This window comes from Vigna angularis, chromosome 9 (assembly GCF_016808095.1).
Source record: "Vigna angularis cultivar LongXiaoDou No.4 chromosome 9, ASM1680809v1, whole genome shotgun sequence".
In the NCBI taxonomy this organism is placed as follows: Eukaryota; Viridiplantae; Streptophyta; class Magnoliopsida; order Fabales; family Fabaceae; genus Vigna; species Vigna angularis.
In genome coordinates this window covers 2528248-2551378 of record NC_068978.1, presented here as the reverse complement: position 1 = coordinate 2551378, position 23131 = coordinate 2528248, and the positions used below count along the sequence as shown (strand labels likewise).

Below are 23131 nucleotides of genomic sequence, written 5' to 3'. Positions count from 1 at the left end.
AATGACGACATCCCAAAATTATCTGTTAACATTCTGTGGAGGTTTGGCCACTTTGCTTACAGCAAAATTGTCACATTTGCAACGAGGGATTATCCCACCTCCCCTTCAACCACCATCGTGTGAGGAATGCGAAATTCTTTCCGGCCATGTATTGGAACAAAAAGAACAACCTTTGGAAGAAGCTATTTCTATCTATCCACAACTACTTTGCTCAAAAAAGGGAAGAAGTTGCATGAACCCTCACCAACCCTAACCCTTTTCTTTTACCCAATAACTTAAACTTTAAACATTTCCACCAAGTCAATTCACTTCACATTGCCACGCAAGTCATCTAATTTTAGCCACGGTGGCACGCCGTAAGCTAAAAAGACCCGCCGTAAGCTAAAAAGACCATTTTAAACATTTTTTTAACAAAAAAATGGGCCTAACTTTTAAAAAACGTAGGAAGACTTTGTATAAAAACTCCAAGAATAGAGATCAAATGTATTAAACCCATAATATAATATTGAATACTTCCGGAAAAAAGGAAGAAGAAAACAGGTAGAATACTGTAGAGTATGATTCCTTTTAAGGTAGAATGGTGGAACGTGTGCTGACTTAACATGTTGGAGCGTTACCAAGTCAACGAATGAAAATCAAATAAAAGAAGAGCTAGATCGGGATTGTTCCTTGCTTGCATTGGCAGTGGCGAGATGAGTTACTCCACGAAAAAGCACGACGTGTTCGTGAGCTTCAGAGGGGAGGACACACGAACCAACTTCACTAGCCATCTTTACAAAGCTCTCGAAGATAAATCAATCGGAGCTTACATAGATCGCCAGCTAGACAGAGGAGAAAGTGTCTGGCCGGCACTTGCCAAAGCAATTCGGGACTCACATGTCTCAATTGTTGTTTTCTCTGAAAACTATGCTTGTTCCAAATGGTGTCTGGAAGAGCTGGTGAAAATTCTTGAATGCAGAAAAGAACTGGGTTTGGTAGTTATACCTGTCTTTTACAACATAGATCCATCAGACATAAGGAATCAGAAAGGTACTTACGAGAAGGCATTGGCAGAACTGTTGGAATCCGATGAAGAGAAAGGGCCAAAGTGGAAAGCTTCTCTCACTGAAGCAGCCAATATATCTGGATGGGACTCTAGGACACATAGGTAAGCAAGTAGCTTTCTCTATGGTTTCACCTCTTCCACTTCTTTCTGAAGTTCATACGCTATAATGTCTTGTTTTTCTCTTCCACTTTTCCAATTTTTGTTATTCCCAAGTTTGTACTTGAACAGAACTTTTGATGTTTCATGTTTTTTTTTTTTTGTAGAGTTTTAATATATAGTTACTTAAAAGTTACACTGACTAGTTGTAATCTTTGATTGATTGACAGGGTACATTTTTTTAGTAAATTATACGTTTTTTTTTTCTATCCTTTTCTTGAATTTCATTGAACACCCCTTTTTCCTCTTGAGAATCTACTCTAAATTCTTCAATTGTTTTCACAACCTTAATCTGTTATACATTATACCATCTTCTTTGAAGAGTCTGGAAAATATTATAATGTCTACCTTGCACGAGTGATTGCTGTAAACTTTCAGTGTTTTACATATTCACTTTCACTCGTTAGATTCAAAACATGTCGTTAATATTCCCCTTTAGTGATTTGTTTCATATCTTTGTTAGGGACGAAGCTCATGTCATTGAGAATGTTGTCAATGATGTATTGCAAAAGCTTCATCTGCGATGCCCTACTGAATTAAAGGGCCCTGTTGAAAATGAAGAAAATTGCAGAAATGTAGAATTATTACTAAAATCATGTAGGGTCATTGGAATTTGGGGTATGGGTGGAATTGGCAAGTCCACCATTGCTAAAATCTTGTTTGCTAAACACTTTCCCCAATATGACCATGTCTGCTTTGTGACCAATGCAAAAGAATATTCGCTAGACAAGCTTTTCTCTACCATATTGAAGGAGGAGGTTTCCGCAAAAAATGTCGTAGGGTCATCGTTTCATATGAGGAGACTCAGAAGTAAAAAGGTTTTCATTGTACTTGATGATGTTGACATGGATAGTTTTGAGCCATTGGAGTATTTATGTGGGGAGTATGAAGGCCAGCATAGTGATAGTAAACTCGTTATAACAACAAGAGATAGGCAATTGCTTGTTGGAAGGGTTGATGCGATATACGAGGTTCAGAAATGGAAGAAAACAGAATCTCTGAAGCTTTTTTGCTCAGAATCCTTTAAGAAAAGTTATCCCGAAGGAGGTTATGAGAGTCTCTCAGAAAGTGCAGTTGAATATGCTGGTGGCGTTCCATTTGCCCTTAAAGTTTTGGGTTCATATCTTCGTTCAAAAGGTATCAGTTTTTGGGAAAGTACTATAAGAAAACTCAGCTTGTATCCTAACGAGAGAATTCAGAAAGTGTTAGAAATGAGCTACACTGGATTGCATGATCTAGAAAAAAATATTTTTCTAGACATTGTATTTTTCTTTAGAGAAAAACAGGAAGATCATGCCACACGGATACTAGATGCCTGTGGTTTTGAAGCAACTAGTGGAATAGAAGTTCTCGCAGACAAATCTTTGTTAACAATTTCATATACAAATATAATACAAATGCACGACTTGCTGCAACAAATGGGTTTGGAGATTGTACGTCAAGAATGTAGAGCAGATCCTGGCAGACGTAGTCGCTTGAAGGATAATGAAGCTCGTGAAGTGATTGAAGAAAACAAGGTAAATCAATAATCTGCTGACTTTTTATAAGACAGAAAGTTGCAGATAATTTGATACACTTTACTTCTTTGGTGTTTGTCAGGGAACTGAAGCAATTCAAGGAATAGAACTGGATTTGTCTCAAGCTAAAAATTTACGTTTGCGTTCTGACACATTGACGAAGATGAAAGCTTTAAGATTTCTGAGATTCTATAACTCCTCTGGTCAGAGTTCTTGGAATACATACCTCGACCTTCCTGCAACTCTTGAGCCGTTTTCTGATAAACTAAGGTACATTGAGTGGATTGGATACCCTTTTGAGTGTCTTCCATCACCTTTTTGTGCAAAGTTTCTTGTTGAGATTCACATGCAACATGGCAAAGTTAAACAACTTTGGCAGGGAATCCAGGTAACTAAAGAATGATATGTATGTACACATTTTTAAATTTTTTAAGGATTTTCCTTTGTGATGCCACCTTTTGAATGTTCACAGGAACTAGATAACTTAGAGGGAATTGACCTAAGTGGATGCAAACAGTTTGAAGAGCTTCCAGATTTGTCTAAGGCGCCAAGACTTAAATGGGTGAATCTCTCATGTTGTGAAAGTTTGCGGTATCTTCACCCGTCTGTTTTATCCTCGGCCACGCTTGTTACTTTGATACTGAATGGGTGTACAAAACTCGAGAGTGTTAAAGGTGAAAAGCGTTTAAAATCTCTAGAGAAGATCAGTGTCAATGGCTGCTTAAGTCTGGAGGAATTTGCAGTGTCATTAGATTTAATTAAAATATTGAATGTGAGCAATGCACCAGTAAGGCGAATGGGAAAACTCAAGAGCCTCAATTTAGAGGAGTTTCCAAGATCCCTTCGTCGTTGGTTGGAACTTGTCAAGACTACGGTGAGCCACCACCTCAAACATTCGTACGTGCTAAAGTTAGATCAATACGATGGGACAACGTTGCCTGAATTCATTAAGAATTCCGGAAACTTGAGAATTTTGTCCGTGGAGAATTGTGACTTGTTGATGCATCTTCAAAAGCTTCCATCCAGCATCGGTTACTTAGGTGTCATTAACTGCACTTTACTGGTGTCAGTGTCAGACTTAGTCAATTTGGCAAATGTGATGCGGGGAAGTACCAGATTCATTACATTCAAGAACTGCTTGAAATTGGATGAACATTCATGCAGACTTATAATGAAGAGCGTAAAGTTAATAATGGTGTGTTCTGCATTTGACAACCTGGTGAGAAAATCCTGTGACGTCCGCGACTACAGTTATAACAGTGTTGAGCTTTGTTTGCCAGGAAGAAAGGTCCCACAAGAGATTAAATATCGGAGCACCGAGTCCTTCATTACCATTGACCTTCCCAAACTTTCCAACTTGAGGGGCTTCATTTACTCTGTTGTTCTTTCTCCATCTGGTGAAATGAAGAAGCATGACACCAAGATTATATGTAAACGCCACTTGAGACAAAATACGAGGGAATCATGGGTATATAGTGATATCGAGGGCTTGAACACCGATCATGTTTATATATGGTATGATCCATTCCACAGTGATGGCATTCTCAAATATAATGAGCCAAGTGTTTCTTTTGAGTTCTGTGTTAGAAATGATAAGGGGGAAGTTGATGGCTCTATGTTTATTAAAGAGTGTGGTGTTGGCCTTATAAGTGTTTCAGAACTGCCGAGTGTTTTAGAAGAGTTGGACTGGCACTCGGATAAGAAGAAGGACTTAGTGAATAGAGTGGAGTTGATTACAGGACAAAGGATAACCTTAACATCAATTGAACAATCCGATGAGAGGAAAAACCATTTTTCTGCTTTGGAAGAGATTATCAATTCTACTCACAAGGAAGCCAAAATTGATTCTGGGCAGAATACTACAAAATCTACTTATGCGGTTAGTCAAGAGTTCTTATATGTCGACAAGATTTCACAAACTTTGCCCTCCATTTACTAGAAATGTCAAAAGCTACAAAATGTAAACTTACATTTTATGATTATTTTGATTTTCTATTATGTCAATAGTAAATTATTAGTTTGTGCAGGTCAAATATGAAGGAAATAGAGAAACGTCAATCAAACAAGATGCAACATTGCCTGAAACTGTTGAATCGGAGTTAGACAAAGAAAATGAATCTAAAGAAAAGTCAAGTAAGTAGTTATATGTGAGCATATCAATTGTTAAACCATACAACTAATTTTTGCCATGTCCGTTCACACATCTTCATGTATGATAGGTTTGTTAATAGAGTTATCTTAAGAGTCATATCAATAATGGTTTGTAGTTGATTAATATAAAATTATTGTACATTCTCTATACGTATCTATCAAACTCAAATAAATTCACCAAAAGTTTCAATCTTTATAAAGAATATTATATATTTTATTATTATTATTATTATTATCTAGAGTAAGATCTTATCCCACCAACAAGTATTTATATTTTGAGTTTATTTTTTTACGTTTGAATCTAAGTTTTATATGAAGTAAAAATGAAATGTTCAATACATGCAAGAAGAAGATTTATAAACTCGAAACATTGTTTTAGGTTGAAAGTACTGTAAATCTATCTGATTCGAAAGGCAATTTAAGTATGAAACTTAATCTATAATTAGACCATTAGTTTACAAAACTATGCCATTTTTTTCAAATGTAATACTCTCACGAACTTCATGTGGATGGCTGATATTTTCCAAGGTAAACACAATCTGAAATTGAATAAAATTACATCTACTACCTGTGTTTTTTAATTAATTAATAGAAATGGTATATGAAGTTATCTCATTGTATGTTACGGGAGTTTTATATACAAGGTATTCACTGGATCCTTCTAAGCGTGAACTTCTATCTTTTTGGTTTACTTTCTTGTTGAATTCATTCTTTTTCCCTAGATTTTATTCTGCATTTAATCATACAATCTAAGCTCGTAGTGATGGTTGAACTAGAATCAGTTGAAGACAACAGAGGGAGTAAAGAATATTTTTCTGGTATCGAAGAGAACATTGAATATTGTGCTAGCAGTGCAACCAACGCAACTACTGAAAGAGGTCCCGAAGAAAAATCTACAAAGTCTACGGAAACTGTAAGTATTTTCTTTATAAAGAAAAACTCAGGTATATGAAATGTCAAAGATTAACAGCAGAACATGAATCAATATATAATGATAGTTGAGATTTGCAATATAAACAATCTGCTTCAATTAAATACGACTAAAATAATCAAAACAACCCTGTGAGAACGATGGAAACAATTAGTGGAGAATTTGGGGCTAATCCTACCTAACCAAAATGGATCCCAATAAAACTTTCCAAAGCAAATGGCATAGCAGTGACTGCTAATAGCAGCCTGTTCTGGTGCAAAGGTCTTAAAGGCTTGATTTATGCAGTTTCACCGATTCCTAGTGAAACCAACGGGAAGATTTATACTTAAACTAATTTCCAGCTCCAACAACAGACCTTGCTTTCAGCACAAAATTTAAATAATTTATCCTTTTTCAGACACTGAGTCTTCAAAGTCATCTTTAACAATGAGAGACTGATATCCCTTGTGAAAAATTATATGCATATGCCTTTTTACCAACACAAGGATTTCTAATAAATTTCAGGTAATCATAAAGAGTAGGTTTAAAACAATACATTAGAGATTGTATTACAGGTATTTCTTATGTAAGTATTTAACTTTGTTAAACTTGGACTTTCCAATTTCACAGGTAGCCAATGAACATTCAGAGAGGTTGGAAGAATCGATTGAGGAAGTTGTAAAAATTCATGATACAGACAACTCTATTATTAAATGCTCATCCTTGGACCTTGAGAATTGCCTCCAACAGTTCGATGAAAATCCATTTGCAATCTTTGACTTACTTTCTTCTGAACTATCCCCTTCACTGAAACAATCAAGTGATGCTACAACCCTCCTCAATGAGTTCCGAACCTTAGTGTTCTCTACTTCGTTGCTGAAGAAAATTCCAGACCAATCCTATCTGCAACAAGTTACAGAATCACTACAGAAACTTCAAACTTATCGTGGAAAAATTACAAAAGAGCAAGAAGCTGGTTTAGACACATTTATAGAGCTCTACAACAAAGCTGTCGACATTTCTCAAGGTAAGATGTTAACCGAGGATAACCAAGCAAAACTGGCATCTGAGAAGAGAGACTTGTACAACAAACTTGAACATTCTAAACTGAAAGTTCAACAGTTTGACACTACCATCTTAACTTATAAATCTCAGAGGGAAAACCTACAAAAGAGACAAAGGGAAATCCAGGAAGCTATAAAAGAGCTTCAACAAGAAAATGAAGCCTTGGAAAAGGATAGCTCAACACTAGAAGTTTTATACTCTGAACAACAAACCAAGAAGAAGGAAACACTTGAATCAGTGAAGTGTATCTCGATTTCTGTTGTTCAAACTACCAAACAATTAGAAGAAGTTGAAAAGAAAAGATTGAGTTTGGCTTCAGCTTACGAAGGCCTCGAAGAGCCATATGGAAGAATGAAGACAAAACCCCCATTTTAGTTCCTGACTGTAAAAGTGTGATGCGTTGAAGATGACAGCTATTTCTATGAATGATGTATGAGGTTTCAGTTAGTATTTGACTTCAAGTTTTAATGTATTTTGTACTGATTGATTCAAAATTCTATTAGCTTTCACAGTGTTTAACTATAATGGATAATGAAATTTTTATTTTGTGATTGATGTAAAATTATTCCAAAATCAATAATAATAATTATAAACATTAATCTAAATCAATTAATGAAACGTAAATGATATTAAAATATTATAAAAATATGTTGATAAAGTATTATTATCCAAGTATAATATTTTGACCTCCTATCCTTTCTTATACCAATTATATAATTAATTATATTATTGTTTTATTCTAAAATTTTATTCATATTTGTTAATATATTTGAAATTATAACGATAAAATATTTATTTTATTTTAAGAAAATAAATTTTGAGTAAATAAATATTTTATTATTATTATATTTCCAATTCTATTATTATTTATTATTATTATAAGAATTGTTATTAGAACGAAAGAAATATTAATATTATATAATTTATACATTAAACTTGAAACGAGAAATGCTTTTATTTTTTATTCCCAAAATTGGAAAATATCAGATCTGATTAACTTGTTTTCTACATTTAGATATTAAGTTATTATAATAATTTATTTAAATTTAGTTTTAATAATAAATATGTTATTATTTTAATTTTATCTTTTAAAAAATGCTTATTACAATAAGTTGTTCCAATTTTACATCTTTAAATCATATAATTAAAAAAAATGATATATCCAATTTAGTTCTCTATTACAATTTTATTTCTTAATTTTTAATAATTATGACAAGAGTTAACTAAAATGTTATATTATTATTGTTATTCTTAGTAGTGGGGTCATAACGGTAATTTTACATTTTTAAAGATATACTTTAGATGTATTGATTTTATGGTAAGTTGTAAGGCTGACATAATTAACTTAGTTACAGTAAATTATTGATAATTTATACTATTTTGTATTATAAAAATTGAACTGTTTTTATAAAAGCTAAATTATATTGTATTTTAGTGCAGTTTAGAAAAACAAATTTTTTTCTATTAAGAGTACAGTTAACTGTTTTAAACTCTGAACTGAGTTTTGTTTGAAACTTTTACTTGCTTCGCTTTTTTTTTCAACAACATAAAAAAATAAGAAACAAAGATACATGGACAAATAAATAAATAACTGTTTTTAAAGTTGTTTAAAAAGTTAACTATAATAATTATTATAATAAAATAATATTATTAAATTTATACTAAAATTCATTAAATATTTTAAAAGAACTAAATTTTATTAAATTGTAATTATGAATCGATAATTATTTTGTAAATTAATAAAACTAAATATATATATATATATATATATATATATATATATATATATAATATGGATAAATAAATAAATAACTGTTTTAAAAGTTCTTTAAAAAGTTAATATAATAATTATTAAAATAAAATAATATTATTAAATTCATACTAAAATTCATTATATATTTTAAAAGAACTAAATTTTATTAAATTGTAATTATGAATGAGTAATTATTTTGTAAATTAATAAAACTAAATATATTTGTAAAAATAAAAAGATAAAAATGTGTGTATGAGAAAATAATTATAAAATATAATATAATTATATATATATATATATATATATATATATATATTCTCTATTTTGTGTGTCGGACAATGACTAATATTTTATTTATATTACAAATATTCAATATTATTAAATACGTAAAAATTTGTTAAATTTCAAAATAATACAACGTATGAAATAATTGTAATGAATACATAATAATTTGATATTTCAGTTATCTGTGTATATAAATAATAATGTATTAATTTAGTACAGTTATTAGTTAACTATATAAGTTTGGTTTTTAAAAATTAAACTGTGAAACAATTCAGTTAAATTATTATCTTAAATAATTCACTTTCTTTTAGTTTAGTATAATATAGTTAGTTATACTTTAGTATAGTTTAGTTTAATTTGCCTACAGTAAGTAAGTTGCTTCAGAATAAATAATTAAAAAACTAATTCTAAGTTATAAAATTTAGTGAGCAGAAAAGCTTCATAGTCCATTTGGTTTCTTACGATGTTGTGATATTGGGTGGTTCGTTCCTTTCCTTGAATCGACAGTGGAGATTTTGGAAAGTTTGGAGATGTCTTCCCCCTTTGGAGAAAAGCACGATGTTTTTCTGAGCTTCAGAGGAGCGGACACACGAACAAACTTCACAAGCCATCTTCTGAATGCTCTCACTCAGAAATCAATCAGCGCATTCATAGATTACGAACTCATCAGAGGAGACTACACTTGGCCAGCCCTTGAAACAGCAATCGAGAAGTCCCTTCTGTCAATTGTTGTTTTATCCGAAAACTATGCTTCCTCCACCTGGTGCTTGAAAGAGCTTGCGCATATACTCGAATGCAGAAGAAAGAGGGGTCTGGTTGTTATACCCGTCTTCTATGAAGTAGATCCCTCACACGTGAGGAAGCTGAGTGGGAGTTTCGAGAAGTCATTCGCAAAGCATGAGCTAGACAGCACATCATCGGACAGAAAATCCCGGAGGAAGGATGTTTCTATGTGGAAAGCTGCTGTCAAAGAAGTTGCCAATATTTCTGGATGGGACTCCAGATCATACAGGTAGATACCAACTTCCTTATTAATACTGCTTTTCATTGGAATATGACGACAGTGTTATATTTGGGACTTTAGTCTTTTAGAACATCTTTTATAGGTGTTTTTGAGAACAATTTCATATAGATCTTAAGTGCATGGATTCCTTTGAATTTAAAAGAATTCCTTACTTTGCGTTTGGATAAAGAGTTTCACAATTTTCAAGACATTCAAATACATTGAATTTGAATTAATCTTTTTTCAAATTGTTTCAATTTTTAAATGTATTGTTTAGATAAGAAAATTCAAATTTAGTGAATTTTAATTTTCTTGTTGGGATAAAGTATTTCAGTTACCATCAAATTCAAAAAACTATTTAAATATTAAACAATTGTTAAATATTAAAAAATATTAATATTGATTATCTTGTATAGTCGATCTTGATTAATGTTACTATTGTTAAAGTTCGTCAAAAGAAATTCATTTTGTATTTGCAAAACTTCTTCTCAATATACGTTCAATGAGATTATGTTAAGTTATGAAATGGTAGATGAGGACTAACTCAATGAGATTATTTTAAGTTATGAAATGGTAGATCAAGTCAAACTCAATTAATATAGCACTAGTCAGGTTCATCCAAGGTCGAATCTTCCTTGATCAAAGTCAACCCAAGTTGATTGAGTTCAGCATGAGCCAAATCGGTCTAGGTCCAAGTTGAATCAAGTAAGCTCGGGCCAAGATTAAGCCCAGTTGGCCTAACCTAGATCGAGTCAAGTTGGCCAGACCAGATCAAACTAAGTTAGTCCAAGCCCAATCAAGTCGAGTTGGCTTGGGTCTAATTAAGTCAAGTCAACCCAAGCCCAATATAGCCATGTCGACCTAGGTTCGATCAAGTCAAGTCAACTCAATTAAGTCAAGTTGAGTTGTCCCGAGCTAGGTTGATTTGACACGATCGAGTCGAGTTTGTCGGACTAAGGTCGAGTCACATTGGTCGACCCAGGTCGAACCGAGTTAGCTTGGGCCCAGTCGAGTCAAGTTAGCTCGGGCCTGCTCGAGTCAAGTCTTCTTGAGCTTGGTTGAGTCGAGTCATCTCAGACTTAATTGAGTGAAGTCAGCATGAGTCTAGTTCAATCGAGTCAGTCTAGGTCTGGTCCGGTTAGGCAACTCGTGCCTAGTGGAGTGCTTAATTGAGTTGATTCGGCTTGCGCTTGGTGGAGTAGATTTGGCTCATGCTCGGTCGAGTCAAGTTGATCTAGGCCTGACCAAGTTGCGTTTAGCCCGATCAAGTCAAGTCAGCCTAGGTCAATTGAGTCAAGTTAGCCCAAGCTAGATCAAGTTGATTCAACCCGAGTTCAGTTAAGTCGAGTCGAGTCGAGCCTCATCGAGTTGAGTTTGAGTTAGTTGAGTCAAGCTAAGTTGGCTTGGGCCTTTGTCAATTTGAGTCAACCTGGGCTCAAGTCGAGCCAAGTTGGGGCATGTCAATGTTCATCCAAGTCGAGACAACCCACGTTCAACCGAGTTGGACTAGGCTTAGATGGGTCCTAGTCTGATCAAGACTAGGTTAAGCTTAGCTTGATCAAAACCAGGTCAAGCCTAACCCAATCAAGACAATGTCAACCTAAGTCAAGCTTAACCTAGGTTGAGTCGAGTTTGTTCCAGCTTAAGTGAAGCCGAGCTGGTCTAGGTTCATGTTGGATCGAGTTAGCCCGAGCCGGTCAAGCAAAGTCAACCCGTGTCGATTAACCTGAGTTGTCTCAGGTTAAGGTTAAGTCAAGTCAATCCAGCCGAGGTTGAGTTGAGTTTACCTATGTTCAAGTCAACCCAAGCCATGATAGGATCATGTTCAACAAAGTCGGTCTAGGCCTATGTTGGATCAAGTTCGGTCGGGTCTAGCTTGGTTTGCGTCTAGGTGGGGTTAGGCCCAGGTAGGACCGAGAGAAATCACATCAGGTATGACTAAGATAAGTTGGGTCGAGAAATTGGACGAAGACCATGTTAAATTGAGTTGGGTTGATCTATTATGAATTTGAGAATAAGAAGAATTTCAAATTCTTACATTTTAGGTAGAATTTGAAATTCTTTACTTTTAAATAATCCAATTATTCTAATGAAATTCTAGAATTTCAATTTCTTTCATAATTCCTTACCCAAACAACATATTTTGTCATAAAGCAATTCAAATCCTTAAAAAAAATGATTTACCCTCTTAAAATGCTTTATCCAAACACATGGTTAAAGAAATTCCTACTAAAGATGTTCTAAAACAGAGTCTTAAAATAAAAGACATTTAATTATAATAATTAAATTACTTTTTTGTTAATGATTTAAGTATAAATAAAAAATTATAAAAACTTGAGTTTTAGAAAAACATCGTATTTAGGAAAAAAGACATGCAAGAGAGCCTTAAAATTGATGTAGGACAGTGAAACAAAATGAGACCCGGATATAATCCTTGGAGATATTCTTAACTTACCAATTGATAATGTAAGCGTGACGATATAGCTGTGACTGAACAAAGTAGAGATTAGAGAAGGAATGTAAGTAGTGAGTATTATTTCAGCTAATTCTCCTTTCTTTTATCAAGTAAATTCATATTAATATTATTTCCTTATGTGTGGTTGGTTTGTTTCATTATTATGACAGAGATGAAGCTCAGGTCATCCAGAATCTTGTCAATGATGTATTGCAAAAGCTACACCTAAGATATCCTACGGAACTAAATGGCTTAGTCAGAATTAAAAATACTTATGCAAAGGTGGACTTGTTACTGCAAAAATCTCGAGTCATTGGAATTTGGGGTATGGGGGGAATTGGCAAGTCAACCATTGCTAAAGCCTTGTTTGCCAGATACTTTCCCTATTTTGATCATGTCTGCTTCATGGCCAATGCAAATGAATTTTCGCTTGATAAGCTTTTCTCTGAGCTATTCAGAGAGGAAGTTTCCACATCAAATGTGGTAGGATCAACATTTAATATGAGGAGACTCAAAAGGAAAAAAATTTTCATTGTACTTGATGATATGGATTGTTTAGACCTATTGGAATATTTATGTAGAGAGTATCAGAACCTAGATCGCGATAGTAAACTCATCATAACAACACGTGATAAGCAATTGCTTGAGGGAAGAGTTGATCAAATCTATGAGGTCAAGAAATGGGAAACAAGAGCATCTTTAAAGCTTTTTTGCCTAGAAGCATTCAAGAAAAGACATCCCAAAAGGGGTTATGAGAGTCTCTCAGAAAGTGCAGTTGAATATGCTGGTGGTGTTCCATTAGCTCTTAAAGTTTTGGGTTCATATCTTCGTGCAAAAGGTATAAATTTTTGGGAAAGTACTATAAGAAAACTCAGCATGTATCCTAACGAGAGAATTCAGAAAGTGTTAGAAGTGACCTACACTGGATTACATGATCTTGAAAAGAATATATTCCTAGATGTTGTATTTTTTTTCAAAGAAAAACAGAAAGATCATGTCATAACAATACTAGATGCCTGTGGTTTTGAAGCATCTAGTGGAATAGAAATTCTCGCAGACAAAGCTTTGTTAACCATTTCATATCGAAAGATAATACACATGCATGACTTGCTGCAGCAAATGGGTTTGGAGATTGTACGTCAAGAGAGTAGTGGGGATCCTGGTAGACGTAGTCGATTGAAGGATAAAGAAGCTCGGGAAGTGATTGAAGAAAACAAGGTAAAGGAAAGGAACAATGACATTTTATAAGACATTTTTTTTATAGAAACTGTTGCAAATTTGATGTTGTCAACTTGTTTTCTTTTTTGTGTGTTTTCCCAGGGAACTAGTGCTATTCAAGGCATAGCATTAGATCTGTCTCAAATTAAAGGTTTAATTTTGCATGCTGATACATTCACAAAAATGAAAACCTTGAGATTTCTGAAATTCTACAACACATTGGGTCAGAGTGCCAGAGATACATACCTTGACCTTCCTGCAACTCTCGAGCCATTTTCTGATAAACTGAGGTACATTGAGTGGATCGGATACCCGTTTGAGTCTCTTCCATCACCTTTTTGTGCTAAGGTTCTTGTTGAGATTCACATGCCACACAGCAAAGTAAAACAACTTTGGCAGGGAATCCAGGTAAGTAAAATATATATATATATATATATGTTTACACTTTCTTGAGTATTTTTCATTGTGAGGCCTCCTTTTGAATTATTTACAGGAGCTTAATTATTTAGAAGGAATTAACCTAAGACAATGCAAGCAGTTTGAGGAGCTTCCGGATTTGTCTAAGGCACCGAGACTTAAATGGGTTAATCTCTCCTGCTGTGAAAGTTTGCGCTATCTTCATCCATCTGTTTTATCCTCAGGCACCCTTGTTACTTTGATACTGGATAAGTGTACAAACCTCAAGAGTGTTAAAAGTGAGAAACATTTAAAATCTCTTGAAAAGATCAGTGTCAATGGCTGCTTAAATCTGGTGGAATTTGCAGTTTCGTCCGATTTAATTGAAAATTTGGATTTAAGCAATACAGGAATCCAAATGTTGGGCACATCAATAGGGAGTATGCATAAACTTAAGTCGCTCAATCTGGAGGGCTTAAAACTCAAGCATGTTTTAAAAGAGTTATCTTTCTTGACATCGCTCAAGGTGCTGAAGATTTCTGATAATGGACTAGTTATTGACAAACAGCAAATACATGTCCTGTTTAGTGGATTAAGGTACTTACAAATACTATATTTGAAAGATTGTAGTAAATTGTTTGAACTCCCCGACAACATCAGTCTCTTAACCCAATTACAGGAACTAAGATTAGACAGAAGCGATTTGAAAAGGTTGCCTGAAAACATTAAGAATCTTAAAATGTTGGAAATTCTGTCCCTGGAGGATTGCAAGGAGCTTCTTTGCCTGCCAACGTTTCCATCCCTCATCAAGTACTTACGTGTCATTAACTGCACATCATTGGTGTCAGTGTCAAACTTAAAGACTTTGGCAATAGAGATGTTGGGAGTGACCAAACGAACTACATTCAAGAATTGCGGGAAATTGGATGAAGATTCACTCAGAATTATTATGGAAAGCCTCCATTTAACAATGATGAGTGCTGCATATCACAATGTGTTAGTAAGAAAAACATATGGGACGTACAACAGCTGCAACTATACGAGTGTTGAGCTTTGTTTACCCAGAGGGAGTGTCCCTGAGCAGATTCATTATCGATCCACTCAGTCCTCCATTACCATTGTACTTCCTCCACGTTCTGAATTACTGGGCTTCATTTACTCAGTGGTTCTTTCTCCAGTTGGTGGAAAGAAGACTTTTGGCACTAAGATAATTTGTAAATGTCACTTGCCAGAAGAAGGTATAAAGGCAACATGGCTATATGGTGATATCAGGGGATTGAAGTCGGATCATGTTTATGTATGGTATGATCCATTACACTGTGACAGCATTCTCAAATATTATAAACAGTCAAAAGTTTGTTTTGAGTTCTGTGTTGCAAATGATAAGGGGGAAGTTGACGGTTCCATCTGTATTAAAGAGTGTGGGGTAGGGCTTGTAAATGTTGTAGAAATGCATAGTGTTTTACAAGAGTTGGATTTTGATTCGGATAAGAAAAAGGAGTTGGTGGAGGGAGTGGAGTCTGAATCAAAGCTTAGGAATCAACAACGAGATTGGAGTGAATCAAGCTCTTCAGATAGTCTAACAACTCCAAGGAGCTCCTCTGGTATGCAACTCATTCCCTTGTACTGATATCTTATAATCTTCTATTACAATAAACCATGAATAACTGCTCATAACTATCCACTTCAAATTGTCATGATCATTAACAATTAGGTTGATATGATCCAAAATATATTTAGAACTCATGGTGTAGCTCTAGTTTCTAATGTTCGAACCCTGATAATTTAGTGAGAAAAGACTACTTCTAAACACCCGCATTCAAACCCCACTCTCAACCCCTTCTGATAGGATCTAAGGTAAGAGGATAGAAGGCGGGAAAATGAGAGAGCGTTTAGGAAAGGCGGGATGAGAGATCTTATATAAATATAGTTCTATTCATTGTTAGAAGCCAGCTAGCCATATACTTTTGTGAAAACAGGTCTTGAACCTTGTTGAGGGGGATTAGGCTCCCGTTTCTGTATTTCGTTATACAGTAAATACATTCACAGAGAAATTCATTCTATTCTTTTGTTCTTTCTTGTTTTTGTGCTGTTGTGAGTTTGAGTATTGTGAGGAAATTATGTTTTCTAAATCGGAAACCTAACAAATTGGTCCGACCTGCCGGATCGAGAAGTAGAGCGCTGTCGTATCAACAAGAGAAATGCCAGATCGAGAAGCTGCCAGATCGTCATCGGAGGAGCGAACAGAGCGCGTGTGAAGAAGAAGAATGGAGGGAAGAAATGAGGGACGCCTGAACGTGGTAGAAAGCCGGCTAGACGTGGTGGAGGTTGCAATAGACAGATTGAAGGTCGAAACTGCGGTATTGAGACAAGATTCGGCGGCCATCCGCCAAGATCTTCAAGAAGTGATGCGATTATTGGGGGGACGGCACCGCACTCAAGGGGAACAGTCCGACGGCAGTCCGGCGCCTGTGAATGCCAATAGGAGTATGAGACGCGAGGACGAAATTGGGGGCAGAGAAGGTGAGCGGTTCAATTGGAGGAAGAGGGTGGAGTTGCCCGTGTTCGAAGGATTAGATCCATTGAACTGGATCAATTGGGCGAAGAGATTCTTCGAATTACAAGGAGTAGCGGAAGAGGAGAAGGTACGATTGGCATATGTGAGCATGGAGGGGAACGCTGGTTACTGGTTCAGAGCTTGGAAGGAGAAAGCCAAGAATCGTTCATGGGATGGTTTGAAGGAAGCCCTGGTGATAAGGTTTGGAACCATTGTTGAGCGGTTGGCAGCATTGAGACAGACGGGGACGGTGGATGAGTATGTACAATACTTCAAGATATTGGCAGGTCGAACGAAGAGAGTGCCGGACGAGCAGCTGTTAGGATATTTTCTTGCGAGATTGAAAGAGGATATCCGGAATCAAGTCCGACAGCGTGACCCGCAGGAATGGATGGTGGCGATGTGGATCGCAAGGGATGTTGAGGAGTTCCAGAGAGTCGCCAAACGATCCGAGGACAAGTGCTATAGCCCATGCCGATCGGGAGTGGCCGAGTGGTCTGAGGCCAATCACCTAGGCCGATCGAGAGCCGCCAAGAGTGAAGAATTCCAGGGAAGCAAAAAGGAGAGGACGGCCGAATCCAAACAGGAGAGGACGGCCGAATCCGAACAGGAGAGGACGGCCGAATCCGAATAGGAGAGGACGGTTGGACCCGAACGGGAGAGAACCGCTGAATCCGTACCGGAGATGACGGCCAGAACCGAACGGTCTTACTGTTACAATTACATCCCGAACGGTCTTACAGTCAAAACGGTCTCCTAGTCATTGGCCGAGCGGTCCGAGGCCATAGAAGACCAGTCGGGGGACGAACGAGCAGTGAGGTGATAAGGTATGAGGCTAATCGCTATAACCCAGGCCGATCGATTGTTGCCGAGCGGTCCGAGGATTTGCGCAACAGCGCAGGCCAATCGGGAGTTGCCGAGTGGTCCGAGGCTAATTACCCAGGCCGGTCGGGAGCAGCCAAGAGTGTGCGTCAATACAGAAGATGCACGGTCTGATAGGGGACCGAACGGTATTGGCCATTAAAGGACGAATGGTAGCAGAACGAAGAGGAGAAGTAACTCTAGACTGGGAAGATCTGGCAGCAACTCTGTTCGGGGTTGTTAACGCGGGCCGAACGGTTGAATGCAGGGGGAGGAGCCGAACGACATAAAGATAGGGAGAAGAGATACGAACGGCATAACGAAAGGGAGAAGAGAGCCAAACGGTATAAAGATAAGGAGAAGAGAGCCGAACGGCAGAGGAAGTTATTTTACAGGAAAAGATAAGAAGCTCCTCACCTTCAAGGAAATAATAGAGAGACGAAAATGGACCCATAATTTTTATCTCTTAATTTGACCACCACCTAAGCCTCCAGACCGGAAGTTGCAGGTAGTAGCCAGCAGGTTCTCTTCCTGTGATAAGACCATATCAAAATGCCATGGGCTCAAACTTCATTGTTCCAACCTTGAGGACAAGGTTGTTTTGCAGCAGGGTGTAATGATAGGATCTAAGGTAAGAGGATAGAAGGCGGGAAAATGAGAGAGCGGTTAGGAAAAGCGGGATGAGAGATCTTATATAAATATAGTTCTATTCATTGTTAGAAGGCAGCTAGCCATATACTTTTGTGAAAACAGGTCTTAGGTCTTGAACATTGTTGAGGGAGATTAGACTCCCGTTTTTGTATTTCGTTATACGTTACAATAAATACATTCACAGAGAAATTTATTCTATTCCTTTGTTCTTTTTTGTTTCTGTGCTGTTGTGAGTTTGAGTATTGTGAGGAAATTAGGTTTTCTAAATCGGAAACCTAACACCTTCTCTCTTGTCTTTGATAAAAAAGATGTCAATCATTTTTACTATTGACACAAAGGACTTTGATGTTTTCACACTTCTTTTTCTTATACTTAGTTTGCATTTTACTTCATTTTTTATTACACTATCTTATTATCTCTTTCTCCCCTTTCCTTCTGTTTCTGTCTCTACTTTTTGCACTTGAGACAAACGTATTGTCGTAAAACAACCCATATCTTTACTAATGTTGCTTTTGCTTTCGCTGACCCGTACCCAGAAAATAAATGGGTAAGTTTAGGCTTCAATCAATTATTAGGGCTGTTAAAAAATATATAAACTGAACTAAATAGATACCAAACTAAATTGAATTATATATAATAAAACTGAACTGTTTAAAAAGACACTGAACTGAATTGTTCTATTGGTGAAGTTTTTAGAAACGGAATTGTTTCTAGAAGGAACGTTTTAAACTAATCTGGACTATAACTTGAGACTGAAAAATATAATCTAAAATAAGATATCTAATCAGATATTTCAATTAAGAAGCAATTTAGAGAAGGTCAATTTTGTTTACCATAACCATGATATAATGCAGTTCAATTCATTTAAATAATTATACAATTCAATTCAGTTTTGTCTTTCAAAATTTATTTAATTTTAAAGAAGTTCATTTCAATTCATGCTTTTTACCAAGCTCTATCAATTATACCAACATTTTACTTTTCTTTAAACGGGCTCAAATTCTGAAGAATGGTGTTTTCACTTGTCTAACATATTTTTATCCTTTACATAATTACAGATTAGGTATATTCAGATCCTTATCAAAATTATTATTTTCTTTTTAAATGTTTACATCTTGAAATGGGATCCGGTAAGTGCGGTTTGGGGTATAACTAGGCATCCCTGAGGTACCAATTAGGTCACTTTGAAAAGAAATGACATTTGCAGCTAAATATAATTTAGAGATTTTTTTCACCTTTCTTTCATTTTTTCTTTGTTTATTTCTCTATTTGAAGAAATTAAACACATGCATTGTCAGTGTAAATTTTGTGATACTGTTAAAAGTTTAGAAATCATTTTAGTATGCTTTTATAAAGTATTTAATATAAAAGTCGACAAACATGACATGCATGTCAGCTTTTGTTTGATTGATAGTGTAACAAAACTTGATAAACTTTTACATTATTACTATATTAGATGTTATTTATTATTTATAATAATTTATAAGTATTTTATGTTCTTTATTTATATTATTTTAACATTATATTAATATATTTTTTAAGGAATTACATTAGCATATTTGCACCTAAGTTTCATAGGTATAGTATTTTCTTACCCGTATTTGCATGTCTACCATACCCATAATCATATTCATATAACTTAGGTCACTGTAATTTTTTGCAATTTATCATTTTTCTTGTCTTCAAATGCAGAGTCAGACTCAGAGATTGTTAAACCAGTTTCAGCTGAAAATGGTAAATCTACTCACAAGGAAACCAAAACTAATTCTGGAACAAGTGTGGTAAGTCAAGAGTTTTATAAATGCGTGAATTTAGTCCTTTTAACTAAATTTTGTTAGGTTTATTTGCATTGTTAAGTTTCAAACGCGTTTCATGATAACATTTGAATTCTTTACCCTATTTGACATATTTCCGCTCCAATGCTAGCTGAGAAATACATTTGAGACGTAACATAAACTTAACAAAATTTAGTTAAAAAGACTAAATCCACGTAATTCTAAAGATGAGGACTAAATTGGTCCAAAGTTTTATAGAAAAACTAATTCTAGTTTCTACTATTAAGGAACCAAAAACATATTTAACATTTATTATTATTATTTAGTTTAATTTTCAAATTTTCAAACTTTCAATACATTATATTGTGCAGGTCAAATACAAAGGTAATAAAGAAGTGCCAAAATCAGATGCAACATTGCATGAGACCATGGAGTCACATTCAGACAATGAAAATCAGTTTAGAGAAAAGTCAGGTAACTCATTATAACCGTGGTTGAAGTATCACATTAACTATTGATATGACCAAATTACGAATCTGGTGAGGAATCTTTTGTATTTATTTTCTATATGATAATTCAAAAGTTCTGAGTCACCTATGTGCATCTATCTTTTGGGTTTAGGTTTTTGGTAGAATGTTATTCTAAGGGCTGCGTATACTCAGGCCATTTTAGTCCATGGTCTTACGGCACACTTTTTTTTTCAAATATTTCTGTGTAGTGTATAATATTTTTTATATAGTTTATAATATATATGACTGCATATTTCTTATTATAATGAAAAACTAATTATGATTAATTGTTGTTTGACGTGTAATTAAACAAATTTAATAAATATTAGATACTCTTATGGAGCATTACTAATTTCTAGTTTTATGTGTATATATTTATGTTGTCTATGAAACAATTGCAAATTTTGTATGCTTATGAATGAAAATTTTGTTATTAAATCATTATTGTCCCTCACTTTTCGGTTTCTCTTCACTTTAGTTTTACTCTCCTAGTCCCTCAAAAGCCATTTATGTTCCAGATACCATATTAAAGCATTAATAGTGGAGGGGATAAAGTAAGAATAAATACCGAATAAAATATGTGATGGAATGGAACAAGGGGGAAATTGGACAAGAAGTCTAAATCCATCACTAGAGGAGAATAATTAATCATAAAGATTACTAAAAGGTTTTTCATGCAAAGCATATGTATCTATCGTTTTGGGTTTTCTTTCTTGCTGATTCCTTTTTTTCTCCTGCTCATAATTTTCTTCTATGTTTAGTCACACAATCAGAGGTAGTAGAGATGATTGAGCTAGAGAACACTGAATCTACTTGCAAGGAAACCCTGAGCATTGCTGGAAGAGGTCCCAAAGAAAAATCTAGAGAGTCTACAAAAATTGTAAGTATCTTTTATTTTGAATTTTTTTATCATATTTGAAAGTATTTAAAAACATACAAAAACGTAACAGCAGAGTTTTCATCATAAAGAAAAAATTTAGGTGTATGAAATGTCCAAGATTAACAACCTAAAACAACACTGAGAATAATAGAACCAATTAGTGGAGAATTTGTGGCTAATCCTACCTAACTAAAGTTGATCTCAATAAAACTTTCGAAAGCGAAAGGACATAGCACTTATCGATAATAGAAGCATGTTCTGGTGCATAGATCCAAAGAGGGTCCATCAAGGCTTGGTTTTTATGCTGTTTCACAGATTCCCTATGAAACCAAAGCAAAGATTTGTATATACTTGCATCAAATAATTTCCGCCTGCAACAACCAACCTTGTTTTCTCCACAAAATTCAATTCATTTCTCCCTGTTTAGCACTTGATGGGTCCCTTCGAAGTGTTCTTTAATAACTAAGAGGCTGAAATCTCTTGTGAAGCATTATATGCTTTTCCATTTTACCTATACATAGATCTCTAATAAATTTCAGGTAATAATAAAGAGTATGCCTAAAACAATACATCAGAGAGTGTATAACTAGTATTTATCATTGAAGTATTTGACTTTGTGAAACTTGGACTTCCCCATTTCACAGGTGGCCGATGAACATTTACAGAGCACATCTCTTCAAGCCTCTTCCCAGGGGGGCTCTGAGCACTTGCATGATAGGTTAGAAGAATCGAATAAGCAAGTTGTACAAACTTATGATACAGAGAAATTTGTTACTAAATACTCGTACTTTGACCTTGAGAGTTGCCTCCAACAGTTGTATGAAAATCCATTTGCAATCCTTGACTTACTCTCTAATGAGCTATCCCCTCCTCTGAAACAATCAGAAACTTGTGTTCAAAAGGTAGCTCAAGCAAATGATGCTACAACCGTCCTCGATGAATTCCGAACCTTAGTGTTCTCAACTTCATTGCTAGAGAAACTTCCAGACCAATCCTATCGGCAACAAATTGAAGAATCACTACGAAAACTTCACGCTTATCGTAGAGAAATTACGAAAGAGCAAGAAGGTGTAGACAAATTTATCGAGCTATACGATAAAGCTGCCAACATTTCTCAAGAAAAGATGCTAACCGAGGATAAACAAATAAAACTGGCATCTAAGAAGAGAGACTTGTATAACAAACTTCAAGATTCTAAACTGAAAGTTCAACAGTTTGACACTGCCATCTCAACTAGTAAGTCTGAGATTGAAAACCTCCAAAAGAGACAAAGAGAAATCCAGGGAGCTATAAATAAGCTTCAACAAGAAAATGAAGCCTTGGAAAAGGAGAAGTCAGCACTAGAGGTTTTATACGCAGAAAAACAAACCAAGAAGAACGAAACACTTGAATTAGTGAAGCATATCTCGACTTCTGTTGTTTACACAATCAAGCAATTAGAAGAACTTGAAGAGAAAAGATTGAGTTTGGCTTCAGCTTACGAAGACCTCAAAGAGCCATATGGAAGAATGAAGACAAAGCCCCCATTTTAGTTTTTTTCCTGAGGTTTTTCTTTTGATGTAATTTTTATTTGAATCATTCCACAGGTAAGTTCCTGGCTGTAAATAAGTGTGTTGGGTTGAAGATGATAGATATTTGTTGAAAGTGAAATTTGTATGGATGATGTAAGAGGTTTTAATTAGTATTTAATTTCAAGTTTTATGTATTTTGTACGGATTGATTCAAAATACTATAGCTGTTGATAAGTCACAAGGTTTAACTTTCAAGTGTATATAAATAATCTTTTTCTTTGCCGACTAGAGGTCCTGACACCTTTTTCAAAATACTATTGTTGAAACTTCTTTTAAGCATTTTTTTTCAACGGTTTTTCTTTGATAATTCGTGTTCACGGTTATATGATTATACACACACGCAACAGGAGTTGTGATATAATAATGAAAAATC

The 23131-nt window shown here is 35.0% G+C and overlaps 2 protein-coding genes across 3 annotated transcripts; both read left to right on the top strand.

The window, feature by feature from the left end:
- The first annotated feature begins 531 nt into the window (after nucleotides 1-531).
- Nucleotides 532-7406, top strand: LOC108323349 (putative disease resistance protein At4g11170). 2 transcript variants are annotated; one of them, XM_017555775.2, is made up of 7 exons: nucleotides 532-1147; nucleotides 1665-2718; nucleotides 2801-3106; nucleotides 3191-4597; nucleotides 4746-4851; nucleotides 5631-5782; nucleotides 6410-7406. In XM_017555775.2, exons 1-7 carry the CDS (start codon nucleotides 693-695, stop codon nucleotides 7217-7219), a joined length of 4290 nt encoding a protein of 1429 aa, XP_017411264.1. In that variant the 5' UTR covers nucleotides 532-692; the 3' UTR covers nucleotides 7220-7406. The 2 variants fall into 2 exon arrangements, with proteins under 2 accessions (XP_017411264.1, XP_017411265.1); XM_017555776.2 differs by having other exon boundaries at nucleotides 533-1147; nucleotides 5646-5782; nucleotides 6410-7405.
- Nucleotides 7407-9318: 1912 nt separating this feature from the next.
- On the top strand, nucleotides 9319-22892 carry LOC108323347 (putative disease resistance protein At4g11170). The gene is made up of 8 exons (XM_017555773.2): nucleotides 9319-9894; nucleotides 12511-13558; nucleotides 13661-13966; nucleotides 14052-15558; nucleotides 19716-19804; nucleotides 20170-20272; nucleotides 21069-21187; nucleotides 21832-22892. The coding sequence occupies exons 1-8, from the start codon at nucleotides 9413-9415 to the stop codon at nucleotides 22717-22719; spliced, it is 4542 nt and encodes a 1513-aa protein (XP_017411262.1). The 5' UTR covers nucleotides 9319-9412; the 3' UTR covers nucleotides 22720-22892.
- Nucleotides 22893-23131: the final 239 nt, after the last annotated feature.